The sequence below is a fragment of the Perca flavescens genome, chromosome 11 (genome assembly GCF_004354835.1).
Source record: "Perca flavescens isolate YP-PL-M2 chromosome 11, PFLA_1.0, whole genome shotgun sequence".
In the NCBI taxonomy this organism is placed as follows: Eukaryota; Metazoa; Chordata; class Actinopteri; order Perciformes; family Percidae; genus Perca; species Perca flavescens.
This window is the reverse complement of record NC_041341.1, coordinates 12,814,056-12,829,180: the sequence shown is the minus strand read 5'-3', so window position 1 is coordinate 12,829,180 and position 15,125 is coordinate 12,814,056. Positions and strand designations below refer to the sequence as shown.

At 40.7% G+C, this 15,125-nt stretch overlaps 1 protein-coding gene across 2 annotated transcripts in view; it reads right to left on the bottom strand.

Annotated features, from left to right (window-relative positions):
• The window catches only part of sema5ba (sema domain, seven thrombospondin repeats (type 1 and type 1-like), transmembrane domain (TM) and short cytoplasmic domain, (semaphorin) 5Ba), a 180,273-nt gene that overhangs the window by 107,092 nt on the left and 58,056 nt on the right, over positions 1–15,125 (bottom strand). For both annotated transcript variants that reach the window (XM_028590629.1, XM_028590632.1), the window contains exon 3: positions 123–350. In XM_028590629.1, coding sequence (XP_028446430.1) covers positions 123–303 — 181 coding nt within the window. In that variant the 5' untranslated portion in view covers positions 304–350. The remainder of the gene's footprint in view (positions 1–122; positions 351–15,125) is intronic.

Below are 15,125 nucleotides of genomic sequence, written 5' to 3'. Positions count from 1 at the left end.
GTTTTAAAGTAACCATAACCTGAATTCTCTCAGTAAACAGTTTTCTTGTGTCCATGTCAACATACTAAGTATAGTATTATCAGATGTTTATATAAAACAAGTGGTTATAGGTGATGTCTGACCTTGGATGGAAACCTTTGGATGTTCTTTATTCGTGCACTTTGGTTGGGTCAGCGGGTCAAACAATGACGGAGTCATCGGGTCAGCAGAGTTCTGCGCAAGGACAGTTGGGAGGAGGAGGAGGAGGAGGAGGAAGAGGCCGGCCATAGACGAGGGGGTGGAGTCGGGCGAGGATGCTGTCATGGTGATGACCTCTCCTCTAACTGCCAAGGTGGGCCTCTGAGATATAGCTGAAGAAGAGAAGAGACGACTTTAGCACCTCAATGCAACATTTTTACACCTGGCTTCAAAGAAAAGAAGCTCTCACTGAGTCACTTAAAAATCATTTCTTCTCTCCAACTTTCAATTCCTGTGGGCTTCCGGCTCGGAATCTAGCATAGAGGAACAGAAAAAGAAGGAAAAAATAATGCAAAAAAAAAAAAAAAAGGAAGTAGAAGGTAGAAAGGACATATCCGTGGGATGAAAGCATAGATGTTAGGTAACTAGAGGGTGGCTGGAAAGACGAGTTATAAAGCTGAGTAAACTAAAATAAAGAAGAAGAAAAAGAGAGAGGAAGGTGTGAAAGATGAGAACACTCTTACACTTCAGAAATGAGCCATTACAAAGAAAAACCTAACCTCTGAACTCAAGATAATTATTTCAAATGTGCAATTAAACTGAGGGAGTTAATTTAATGGCTGATTAAAAAACTGAATGCAGTAGTGGACTGTTCAATGAGGCACCACAAGTCCATGAAGCAGAAATAAACTCACTTAAAAAATGTGCGGCTCTTAGAGATGTGCTGGAAAAAAAACTGTTGCACAACTATTAACTCACTGTACACTCAAGACATTTTTACTGCACTTGTGTGATGCATATCAAGACATGAATAATATGCAGTCATCCTCTGACCTCCATATTCAAGTATTATTTAAGCAGAGCCAGTCACAAACACAAACGTTCCTACACAAAACACACATACAGACACTCTCATGCTTCCTGAGTAAATTTAATCTCATCCAGTCATAACATATGAGTCTACAGTGCTGAGCTGAAACCAGCAGTTCATCATCGCCCGCCCTGCACTCCTTACGATGTTAGCTTAGCGAGGTGTAATAACATTTAAGTAGATTAAAAACTGAGAGCATCAACTTTCTGCAGCACTTTGGCTGGGTTACATCTCTCTGTAGTATTTTCCTCACTAATGCTTCAATCAATAACAAATTATTAGCTCGGTTGAATTGCAAATCAACCATCTTGCCCTGCAATCAATTATCCCTCTCACTACAGCTGGTAACTAATTAGGCAAATGCACAGAGTGCCCATGTTTGTCATTACAAAACAGTGGAGTCAACAGGCCCCTAGCTACTGCCAACAAACATACTGTTGATGAAACAGGTGGAAGTATTCAATGCACTCTGCACTGGACTTGACTCATTAAGGCTGGATTCGGCTCAAGTTTTAGAGCTCACTGTTAGACCCCATTCAGACTGAAAATAGCACTTAAGAAAATGCAGGTCTGACTTGGAATGCAATCCAGAAATTGCATTTGTTGCATGATGTTTTAGTGACACATCCATCGGTTTCAGGTCTCTGGCTCGCTCCTTATCACACATAAGCTTCTCGTTGTTTCCTTGTGTTTGACCCTTACTCAAAAGCCTGGTATTGATCATTCTGATCTCACCAATCAATATAGGGCCAGTTTAAGGCCTTTTTAAAAAGGCATCATAAAAGAACATTTCCACAATAACAGATACATTTGAAAATATTGTTTCTGTGTCAAAAATGTTTCGACCATGCACATAATTTACAACCAAAAAAAGAAATTGCCATTCAGACTGAAAAATAGAAGGGGAAAAAAACGTAACTCTCCTCTACATGCCACGCACATTCCACTCCTGGAGGCAGACATCTGATTTCCAAAAACCCGTTTGGTGTTTACAGAGCAAGCATGCTGGTGGTGTGTACCATCTCAAGTCGAGACTCTCAAAGATGGATGATACCATTGTGACGTCTGTATGGTCTCATGCCTCTGACTCTACCCTTTCCTAGTTTTCATGCGTGTCCTGTTTTTGTTTTCTAGACCCAGTGGTTCTAAATCCGACCCCTGGAAGCCCTCCGCTACACTGTTCTGTTCAGGTTCATTTAGTTATTAGGTTCTTTGAAAAATATGTGATGTCTCCGATTCTCCATGTAGACTTAATGGTTGCTTTCTTAGTGTTCGATCCTTCCCAGTTACCTTTACCTGGGAGCTGATGACTGATCTTTTCTTCTATTTGCAAACTGTGAACCAGCCCAATTTGCCTTTAAGCTCTGCCATTTGCTGCTTCTCTGCATTTGGGTTCTGTTACCGAAACCTTGGCAAGATCACATTATAGTGTGATCTCACATGAGACTCAAAAGTAAAGCTTGGTTTTCTCTGTATACACTCTGAAGCAAAACTAGAGTTTTTTTTAAGTGTGGAAGATCAAAATTACTGATTTATAGAAGGTCAAGGGGGGGTAGTGGACATGATCTCAGTGTAGTTTCCATCAGCTGGACAGAACTGAAACAACACTTAAATGCAGATGACAGGGAGTGATCTGTGTAGCTTGTAGTGCTGCTTGACATGAGTCCAGCATTCGACACAGTGGCTTTCAAATAAGAAAAACATTACTACTTATGGTTTTTGAAGGAATTCGGTCATTGAATTTGGAAGCCTGTGTCATTTCTAGTCAAGCAAATTGAAGCGAAACAGATGATGACGTTAAGGGCATTTTGTGAATGTTACATTCCATTCTGTTAAAATTCTGAACCCAGCCTTTTTCATCTGACTTTGTTTCATAATTGTTCTTACGGACAGTGTAGCCGCATGAACCAACCTTGAACCAATCCTCCTTTCCTTTGGTGCCCCTTTCTTATCTCTCAAGCCATAGAAATGACAGGAGCAATTGTTACCGACAATATTTATATGTTTCATTAAACCTTCAGAACGTTTCGTTGATAACAGGCAACTTACAATATCTTACAAATAAATTCTGAGCTAAGTGCTTGAATTTGCACTGTGAATGTTTAAAAAAAAAAAAAATAATATTCAACCTTCATATAGGCTTTAGGATTCATATTTGACTCTTGTATTCATTTTAAGCAGTGTTTGGAATAACGCCGTTTAAAAGAACGGCGTTAGGTAACAGCGTTATTTTTTCAGTAACGGGGTAATGTAACTAATTACTTTTCCCGTCGTTACAATGCCGTTAACGTTACTGGACGTTAAATGCGGTGCGTTACTATGCATTGATTGAATAAACTGTAATCCGAACGCATCCCTTGCTAACAGCTACTGAGGAGGTGGGTTAATAACGAGGTAAGATTGGCTAAGGCAGAGTCGTGTTTCATGGTAGCCAATCAGAGCTAGTGTTTTTACACACATGCTAGCACACGCGCCACACACAACAGCTAAACAGATTAGGCAGAGATGGCGAGTCAGGAGCAATCCGATGAAAAGTTGGCATTTTCAAGGTGGAGATATGCACTACTTCAAATTAATTGTGGTCAAAGGCAAGAACGTGCATGTGTACATTATGTTCAGGAGCGAAGACTTTGTCAACATCCGTTATAAGCAACTCTAATTTAATGAAGCATCTCACAACGACACACGCATCTACAAAGCTAGTGGCCAAAACCAGCGATACCTCCACCACAGATGATAGCTCGCCATCTGCTAGCAAAGAAGGACTCGGAGCAAAGTCCTCCAAGCAGCAAAAGCTAGATCTTTCTGCCTCACAACAAAAACCAATGACACAGGCTGAAGTCAACCGTATGACAGGCAGGTGTTAAAAGTATATGTGTCATATAAGTTTATATGGTGTAACTGTTTACTTTTCTTACAAAGATAATACTTGAAGTGCAAGATAAATCTCTTGCTGTCTGTCGACGTGCGATAAATATAGAAAGTTATGTACGTTAAACACCTGTTCTTCTTGTCTGTTCTATTCATTTCAGCTGACTTGTGAAAACTGCAAAAAAAAAAAAATAAAATCAAAATTCTTTGACATATAGCAACTTTTTTTTTAAAGTAACGCAAATAGTTACTTTCCCTGGTAACGAGTTACTTTTATTATAGAGTAATTCAGTTACTTTTTTGAACAAGTAGTGAGTAACTATAACTAATTACTTTTTTAAAGTAACGTTCCCAACACTGATTTTAAGTGACTTGCCAAAAAGCTCTTCAGTCTTTTTTCTTCTTCTATTTAAATAGCACTGAACCAAAGTGTAGCAGAGCAACTTCTGCTGTTCAAAATGTTGCAGCATTATTTTAATCAAAATTAAAAAATAAAGGGACAATTTGTTCCATATTTTAGCATCTCCTGATTGGCTGTCTGTTTCATGATGAATTTGAACACTTTACTAATGAATTTTGAGGCAGTGCAGAGACTGGTGCCTGGTTATATTTCTAAACGCTTAGTTTCCTTATCAAATCACATTTGGTTTTGGTACTTTTGCTAGATCAGTGTATATATTCTTTAAAAAGTAAGGCACATTATCACATTGTTGCAAACAATACAGTATTGCCAAAAAGCAGTAACAAGAGATATCAGAGAGAGAGCAGCCCCCTGGGTATAAATGGTATAGACAATGCTTCCTTCAGCAGACTTTAAATGCTTTTTTCTGACATTTTATATACCTTACAGTAAAGACTGACATGAAACATGAGGTGAGAGATAGTGCAAGATGACATACGATTGCAGTTCCTGGGTGAAATCAAACAGAGAACATTATGCTTACAAGGTATGAATTTTCCCAACTAGGACGCCTCCATTTTTTTATTTCCATCATCGGCAGGAGTGGAGTTGGCAGATGCTTAATTCACATTAAATCACTGAGTCCTGAAAGTCAAAGACTGACTCTACAAATCCTCTCATTAGTCTAAAAGCTGGACTGAGAGCAGCAGGCAGGGCATGAGATCGTGACAGATGACCGGGACTCTGCTGTACGTTCAGACCTCGGTGGATGAGTTATCTTGGCATGGACAAACACAGAGGGAACCGCACTGTCAGCAGCAGAATAAGGTTAGCTCCGCGGATGTCAAAGAATTCTGTAGAAAAGACATGTCATTCATTCAAGCAAACCAAGATACGCATGTGCACACAGTCACAGCTCTGAAAACTGGCAAAATCCAGCCATGGACAGCTGGTCACACACTCCATATTGGGTCACAGCGAGTGGAGTGGGCAGAACTGACACACTGTGTGCCAACATCCAGTCCTGAGTGTGTGCGTTTATACTAAGCATAGGTCTTCAAGGCCATGCCATAGAGGCCTGATAGAGCGAACCTCTGTGTGTGTTACAACCTGCTGCTGGAGCAGTGCTTATGCCTTATTATTTTATATTTAGTGCCGTCTCCAAATTTGAGCTGAAATAAAAGAATGTAGTTTCAAACACTAAATTATCGTTGATAATATGTATTTTTTTCTTCACTGGTTTTAAAATACAACTGAAATTGCTTTTTTGTGTGTGTGCTGGGCTGCAGCATACATACCAGCTCTGTCACATGTCCTGTGTTCTCCTTTGAGATCAAATCAGAAATTAGAAGGGAGCTCTTTATATTTTATGGTTGCATGATGGTGCCCCCATCTTTGCAATAAACTGCAAGAATACCCTTAGTTCTCCATCTAAGTATTTGTTTCCAGGTATACGTGCAGTTTAGTGTCGCAAATTATTTTCCAAAAACTGAGTGTCCCAAATGATGAGGGTCTTATTTGAGACAGGTTAGTTTATTATTTGTTTATTTTCCAAAAACTGAGTGTCCCAAATGATGAGGGTCTTATTTGGGACAGGTTCGTTTATTATTTTCCAAAAATGGAGTGTCCCAAAGCTACCATCTGTGGGATTATGACTGAACGCCTCTAACTCAGAATCCCTCCCAGACGTAGCGACACCCGTGTACTTGTACCAAGTGCTTCGGTTGGTCTAGAGTAGCCTGGGCTCTGGGGTCCGGTTGAGCAGAGCAGTTTGTGACTGGGTCGGGGTGCGGCCAGAAAAGTTTATAAAACGAGTTTTGAGGGATGGGGGTTAGGCAAGTAGGCCTATCATGATTCCTTTAGGCTCAGTGTTTCCCACACATGCGCCTCACTATCAACACCGGCCGCCGCACATTGCGTTTTGATATACATTTTTTTAAACGCCATTTAAAAGATGTTCTTCTGCATTTCATTTCCCTGCTCTCCTCTGTCTCTCTGTCACTTGTGTCCCGCTCACACGGACACACACACACACACAGCTCCTCCCACCGTGCGATTGCGCCTGCTTTAGAAAGTTAACTAGTCGCAAGTTTGCGGTAAAATGCAGTTGGGCTGTCGAGGTCAAAAAACTATATGTAGAGATTATTAGACTATATGTAAGTATTTTCCGCAACCGAAAAAGGCACGCGTTGAGGATGAGGACCAGTCTGAACCGGAGGTATCAGTCTGAAACGGAGCTCAACAGTCCGACCAGTGGAATCAGTTATGTTATTAATTTGTTTTACAGTATTTTCAGGCTTCAACCAGTGAAAGACTGGGTCAGGGGGAGAAAGAGATAGATTATTTAGGCATTTAAGTAGGAGAGGAGGACAGCATCCAACAGCGTGTCTGAAAATAAGTATTCTCACCCCCAGTAACACGGGGGCGACACCCAACCCCCCACCGCCACAAATTGCTTTCTAATCTGTGGGAAACACTGAGGCTACACTGTAAATTGTGGCAACTGTGTATTAGTGCCAGGAAAACATTTGGCCTCGTATGCCACAATCGTTTCCGAAGAACGGGGTCGCCCTGCCATTTTTTCGCTTGTCAATAATGCACATTTGCAACAAAATTACTTAATAAATGACTTTTTGAATGGCAAACTTGTCACGCGCACATTAATTACTATAAAACACCTGTTAAACAGGACAGGTGGTTTAGCGGTTTCATAATTCAGGACATTAAACTAAACTGCACGTAGAATCTTCCATAGGGTAATTTGGGACACTAAACTGCACGTATACCTTGTTTCCATACAGCCAATCAAATCCATCCATTTTTAACTACGTTAGCATAATAGTCAATGTTCTATCATGCAGGCAGCATGATAGAACATTGACTACTGCAACACAACACAAGAGACACTTATCCACATTAGCTTTCCTGCTAAAGTCTCCTTCTTATCTAAGAGTCAAACATGAACACACTTCATATCCTGCACCAGTTTGCTTGTTGAACAAGCCACCAAACAAACATTCACCAGGGAAAAGTGCATTGTTGACGTCAGTTTGCAGGCTGGATAGCTAATTAGCTAATTAGCTGCTCAGCTGCAGCACAGCATGTAAATTAAGCCTACCTGCCTGCCTACATGTCACTTCGGTCCATTTAAATGCAGCTGTTGTCCGTACTCTTCAATACTACTGCTAACAACATGCTGTCTGGCTGTGACTTATGTAGGCTACAGCACAAATTTGTTTGTAACCTGGTGGGCTAATGAGAAACCGACATGCCCCTCCAGCTGATAATGCTGAAAAGGAGCATTTCTGATACTTCCATATAGACATTTTCCCCTTCTAATTTTATAACTAATACACGTTGACAAATGTTCTGACTGCATGGACGACTAAATTGTGATTTTAATGGGACTTTAAGGCTTAACTAGGCTAAGCCTATATTTTTGGCTTGTTACGTAAAAACATCAAGTCGAGTTTAGACATATTATTGCATGCTTTTTCAACAGTTTCAGAAAATTATGCAACTTTTTAAAACAAAGAGAAAATGTCTTAATCCACTCAGTCAGCTAAAACAATGCTTTTTTGCACTTGCAAAAAAAAGTAAGAGACAAAATTAGAGATATAATATTTAATCTGCAATATAACTAGTAACTAAAGCTGTCGGACACATTTTGTATGTCAAACACATGAGATAATTAAACCTGTAATGAAGTACAATATTTGAGTACATGTACTCTGTCACTTCAGGCTGTGTACTCAGTACCTTAGAGTAAACACACAATTTGACCTAAATGTTTAAAAGCTAGAGGCAGTGTATTTCCTGTTAAGGTGTAATGCATTAATATCTCACCAGGATGTTTCAGCATGGTGCTGCTTGTTGTAAACAACCTAAAGCAGTACAACAAGTCAGTGTTTTTCTCCTAGTGGCTTACAATAAAAAAAAAGACTACAGTGCCTTGGTGCTAAGATAATTTTGGAAGGCTCAACCTAGATAAACAAGGTAAGCTCTCCTTTAAAAAAAATCATTTCCACTCTTTATCCAGACTGCAGCCAGTACATCTCAACCTTTCCTGAGCACAGTCCCTTTCAATGCCAACGTGTATCTATGGCAACAGTGTGGCAAGTTGGTAGTCAAGCAGCGGGAACCAGGTTGAGTGTATTTCGGCACAGACTTCAACAGTCTCCCAGGGGGAGCTGGATGGCAGACTGCCCGCTGATGCACATTATCATATATATATATATATATATATATATATATATATATATATACACACACACACACATATACACATATACACAGTACAGACCAAAAGTTGGACACACCGTGTTTCCTTTATCAAGCATCAAAACTATGAATGAACACATGTGGAATTATGTACTTAACAAAAAAGTGTGAAATAACTCAATTCAATTCAATTTTATTTATAGTATCAAATCATAACAGAGTTATCTCGAGACACTTTACAGATAGAGTTGGTCTAGACCACACTCTATAATTTACAAAGCCCCAACAATTACAGTAATTCCCTCAAGAGCAAGCATTAGCAGTGGCTATTGCGACAGTGGCAAGGAAAAACTCCCTTTTAGGAAGAAACCTCGGCAGACCCAGACTCTTGGTAGGCGGTGTCTGACGGGGCCAGTTGGGGGTGTGATGGCGATAATAGTCGCATTAAAGATAGTGGAACAGTGACTTTGAAGGTAGTCGTTGTAGTTCATGTCACAGCAGGACGTTGCGGGATGAAACGTGGCGCTGCAGAGCATGGGTGGGTGCAGCAGACGCAGCAGGACGCGGCCGGGCGTTTGAAGAAGAAACATAAGGACTCCGGGGAGTAAACTCCCCAGAGCTAGGTTAGTAACAAGCAGTTCTGGGACAGGATGGATACAAAAGGAAACAAATGAAAACATTGATGAGAGGCTGTACTGGCCTGCCTCCCTCTACTCACACTATATTATTGATTATATGATCAATAAATCTGATGACTACGAAGAGAAGCAGGTGGGCCCGGTTAGGCGGACGCTGCAACTCCTCACTTCTTAACTATAAGCTTTATCAAAGAGGAGAGTTTTCAGTTTATTCTTAAATGAGGTGATGGTGTCTGCCCCCCTAACCCAGACTGGGAGCTGGTTCCACAGGAGAGGAGCCTGATAGCTGAAGGCTCTGGCTCCCAGTCTACTTTTGGAGACTCTAGGAACCACCAGTAACTCTGCATTCTGGGAGCGCAGTGCTCTAGTGGGACAATAAGGTACTAAGAGCTGTTCTAGATAGGATGGTGCTTGACCATTTAGGGCTTTGTAGGTCAGGAGAAGGACTTTAAAGTCAATCCTGAATTTCACAGGAAGCCAATGCAGAGAAGCTAAAACAGGAAAAATATGATCTCTTTTCTTAGTTCTCGTCAGAACACGCGCTGCAGCATTCTGGATCAGCTGGAAAGTCTTAAGGGACTTATTTGAGCAACCTGACAGTAGGGAATTACAATAGTCCAGCCTGGAAGTAACGAATGCATGGACTAGTTTTTCAGCATCGTTTTGAGACAGGATATTCCTAATTTTGGCAATGTTACGAAGATGAAAAAAGGCTGTTCTCGATGATTTTTTTAGATGGGCGTTAAAGGATATATCCTGATCAAAAATAACTCCTAGATTTCTGACAGTAGTGCTGGAGGCCAGGACAACACTATCCAGAGTAGCTATATCTTTAGATAATGAAGTTCGGAGGTGTTTAGGTCCCAGTACAATAACCTCAATTTTGTTACAGTTTAACATCAGAAAATTATAGGTCATCCAGGATTTTATATCTTTAATACATGCTTGAAGTTTAGCTAACTTACTTGTTTCGTCTGGTTTGATTGATAAGTATAATTGGGTGTCGTCCGCATAGCAGTGATAGTTAATTGAGTGTTTCCTAATGATATTACCAAGAGTAAGCATATATAAGGAGAATAAAATTGGTCCAAGCACTGAGCCTTGTGGAACGGCATGTTTAACTTTCGCGTACTTAGAGGATTTATCATTAACATTAACAAATTGAGATCGATCAGAAAAATAAGCCTTAAACCAGCTTAGTGCAATTCCTTTAATTCCGACTAAGTGTTCTAATCTCTGTAACAGGATTGTATGGTCAATAGTGTCGAAAGCAGCACTAAGATCTAATAAAACAAGTATGGAGACAAGTCCTTTGTCTGCAGCAGTTAGAAAGTCATTAGTAATTTTCACCAGTGCCGTCTCTGTGCTATGATGCTTTCTAAATCCTGATTGAAAGTCTTCAAATAAGCTGTTGCTATGGAGAAAATCACATAACTGATTAGCAACTACTTTCTCAAGGATCTTGGAGAGAAAGGGAAGGTTAGATATAGGTCTATAGTTTGCTAAGACCTCAGTTTGGAGGTGTGTTTGGGGTCATTGTCCTGTTGAAAATTAAATGATGGTCCAACTAAACGCAAACCGGATGGGATGGCATGTCGCTGCAGGATGCTGTGGTAGCCATGCTGGTTCAGTATGCCTTCAATTTTGAATAAATCCCCAACAGTGTCACCAGCAAAGCACCCCCACACCATCACACCTCCTCCTCCATGCTTCACGGTGGGAACCAGGCATGTAGAATCCATCCGTTCACCTTTTCAGACACGCCGGTTGGAACCAAAGATCTAAAATTTTGACTCATCAGACCAAAGCACAGATTTCCACTGGTCTAATGTCCATTCCTTGTGTTTCTTGGCCCAAACAAATCTCTTCTGCTGTTCTGTTACCTCTCCTTAGCAGTGGTTTCCTAGCAGCTACTTGACCATGAAGGCCTGATTCGCGCAGTCTCCTCTTAACAGTTGTTCTAGAGATGTGTCTGCTGCTAGTCTCTAATCTGAGCTGCTGTTAACTTCTGATTTCTGAGGCTGGTGACTCGGATGAACTTATCCTCAGCAGCAGAGGTGACTCTTGGTCTTCCTTTCCTGGGGCGGTCCTCATGTGAGCCAGTTTTGTTGTAGCGCTTGATGGTTTTTGCGACTGCACTTGGGGACACATTCAAAGTTTTCACAATTTTCCGGACTGACTGACTTTCATTTGTTAAAGTAATGATGGCCACTCGTTTATCTTTACTTAGCTGATTGGTTCTTGCCATAATATGAATTCTAACAGTTGTCCAATAGGGCTGTCGGCTGTGTATCAACCTAACTTCTGCACAACACAACTGATGGTCCCAACCCCATTAATAAGGGAAAAAATTCCACTAATTAACCCTGACAAGGCACACCTGTGAAGTGAAAACCATTTCAGGTGACTACCTTATGAAGCTCATTGAGAGAACACCAAGGGTTTGCAGCGCTATCAAAAAAGCAAAGGGTGGCTACTTTGAGGAATCTAAAATATAAGACATGTTTTCAGTTATTTCACACTTTTTTGTTAATTACATAATTCCACATGTGTTCATTCATAATAGTTTTGATGCCTTCAGTGAGAATCTACAATGTAAATAGTCATGAAAATATAATATATAACATATAAAATTATATACAGTATATATACACACACACACACACACACAAACGCATACATAAATATATATATATATATATATATTTGCATGTACAGTATGTGTATTCAGCTACAGTAAGTCAAGTGACTCACCTGTCGTTTCTAAGGTGGCAAAGAAAGCTGTTGCTTGGGGAGTCAAGAATGGAAAGCTAAATGAGGGTTTGAGGGCAGTAGACAGTGGGTGATCTGGGCTGATGAAGAAACAGGCGGAATAAAAAAATCCTTTATCCTACTCTTCGTGCATTTAGCTGAAACTGTGGTGTCAGAAGACGTTTCATCCTGACAGCCTTGGCTCCCAATGTTACAGCCTTCAGCTGAAAAAAAGACGCAGGGTAAGAGGCCAGGCAGGGGGGCACAACTACTGCTTTTCAACAAAGGTCCCTGCGAATGTCAGAGCATCACATTTCTCCGGAGGCAGGGAATCTCGGCAGGTGTGTCAATCCTCCTTGTTCCACCAGTTGTAAAATCCTCTCATCTATCCCTTTTTATATCCCCCTCCTCCTTTTATCACTCCTTATTCCGTTTTTACTTTGCTACCTCATTGCTTTCTTCCATCACTCTGGAGACAGTTATGGACCAACATTTTCCAGAGTCCACTACACCTTTGCAGGCCGTATGCTTTTTCATTTCAACCTAGCCTGCAAGGGGAGTACCTATAATTACAACTCAATGCTAACTCCCTGAGCATGAGCTCATCAGAATCTATTACGACACTGATTAAGTTGGGTCTGGCCCATTGGGAAGCAGTTGCCGCTTGTATAAAAGAACTCATGCTATTTTGGAGCAGGACAAGGAAGGAAGTCTATGTGGCCAGCAGGTGAAAAAAAAATAATGTATGTTGCTTTTAGAAGAACCTGTCATCACAGATAGCAGATAAGAAATTTAATTGGTAATTTCTACAGCAAAGCTCCCATAGGAAGAATCTTTTTCTGTGAATCGTTAGAAGTGATTAGATATCACTGTTAAGCATCTTTTAGCAGGATTTCAAGTTAAGCCGCTCCAGAGCTTTATGCATGAAAAATGTGTCCTACACAGCCTGCTGCAATCCTTCCAATGCTCATCATTAGCTTGTATGGCACATAAATACAAATACAATCCAAAATCTCACAGGAATTCTCTCGCACACAAAATGAATTACAACAGAAGGGAATAACACCTGTTTCCTGAAGGAACTAAACATAAGATCAATACCCCCAATTGTGTATAAATCAAGCCGGTTTTAAAACGGAAAAAAATGCACCAGAGCTCATTTTACACTTGTCATTTTATCTCATTGTCGTTTATGCTCAGTTGAAACAGTTCATGAAAAGAACATGCACAGTAAAGTGTGTGTGTGTGTGTGTGTGTGTGTGTGTGTGTGTGTGTGTGTGTGTGTGTGTGTCTGTTTAATCAAACTAACAAATCAAACCAACCTTATAACATCGTGATAAATGGAGACAATCACTCCACGGATGCATATTGCCACCATATTCCCATCCTATTCAACCTCTCCCACTCTTCCCTCAGGGGGTTTGGTCCACCCAAGGCTACATTGACCATGTCTAATTCACCTCAATAGCTCAACCCCACCAATCTCTTTAATGCCTGCACTGCGATGGGGGGTGGGGACGGCCAATGGGGGCCTCATGAGAGTCTCAAGGGAACGGGGTCGAACATGTAGACAACACACTTGGGGGAAGGACGCAGGAATGTGCGATGAAGATGGTTACAGGGTGAGATAGAAGATCTTTTTTTCATTCTCTTCTTGGAAAAGAAAGGGTGACCGAGGGGTCACGGCAAGCATCTTTTGTTATTGAGTCTCTCCACTCATGCTTGAGAAGGCAGGCACAACCGGAGAAAAGGTCTTCTATAGGATTGAGGGAGGGTTGACCTCGGACCGGAGAAAACATATTGTGTACGTGCATGTGTGTGTGTGTATTTGGGGATAACATTGAGTGACAGGACTGATGAGGCGGTGAGGTTGGCAGGTGCTGTCTGGATTATGTCCGATATCAAATCAGAGGCTGTGCTGGAATTGAGGCATTTTGTTGCCCGAGGGAAGGCATCTAATATACTCATATACCTGTGGCACTGTCAACTGAGATGTGTCGTGAGAGGAGACAGCGAAACAGAGTGACAGAGAGAAAAAAACACTGGATGTGAGCGCACATTTTGTTCATACGTTTGTGGCTATGTACATGTGTAAACCTCCCTGAGCATGTGTGCAATCTGTGGGATAAACAGGCTATGATTAATACCTGTATGCCTTTCTAGAGCACAGCCAATGTTAAAATATACAGACCCATGAGATCTGAGAAAACATAATCTGCTGATGAAGACTGTAAGATGAGGTTTAAAGCTACCGAACGAGTGAGTAAGTAGACCTTGAGTTGAGATTTGTCAACACATCAGCAAAGCCAGGCAGGAATCAGGGTTAGGGTTTTTGGTTTTTTCGTCATTTGTATCCTCAAATTAATAATCTGTGTGTACTAATAAGTAATTTGTTCCATTGAATTAATAACTAATGCCCTTGGCTTACTAAGTCATGTCCTCAAACTATATAATTAATTCTTTCTAATGAGGCTTAATAACATTAAGTTACTCGAGCAGTTGTAACTGAAGTTGCAGGTTACAGCTGCAGGCTAACAGCTGTGTTTTAGTGTAGAGGCCTTCTCAAACTACGGAAATCATTCCCTAAAATTAATCATGAGACAAATCAATAAAATGTTTGATTGAGAACTAGTAAGAACAGCTTGACAATTATTTTGCTGGTACGAAGACAATCTGTGCTTCTTTTGTTCTGCATTAGCACAAATGACAATGTGCTTTTATAATTGAAAAATTAGATGCTAAAAGCACATAATATATAAATATTAATCAAATTGTTACTGTCACCCCCCCAGTACTGAAACGGAGCAGAGACAGATGGACAAACAGAACACACAATGGGCCGCAATCAGCTTTGTCACAGTGACAATTTGATTGGGAGATTGGCAGTCAAATCAGGCTCCTTAGATGGAAACGTGGCTACCACTACATATTTTCATGTCTTTGTTTTGGTAGTTGTGGCATTCGGTGTAGCTTCATCAACTGCTTTACGTTTACCTGGTCGTCTCAAAAAACTCCTAATTACAGCTTTTATCGTTGATCATTTTAAGATTGTAATGGCCAGGTCTTGGTATACCTTCAGCTGAAGCACACTGAATATATAACCAAACAAATCTCTGCCTTTTGTAAAAAGTGTATCTCAATTAATATATGCCACTTGTAGTAACAGTAACAATCAGGAGAAGAATATGATTTGACC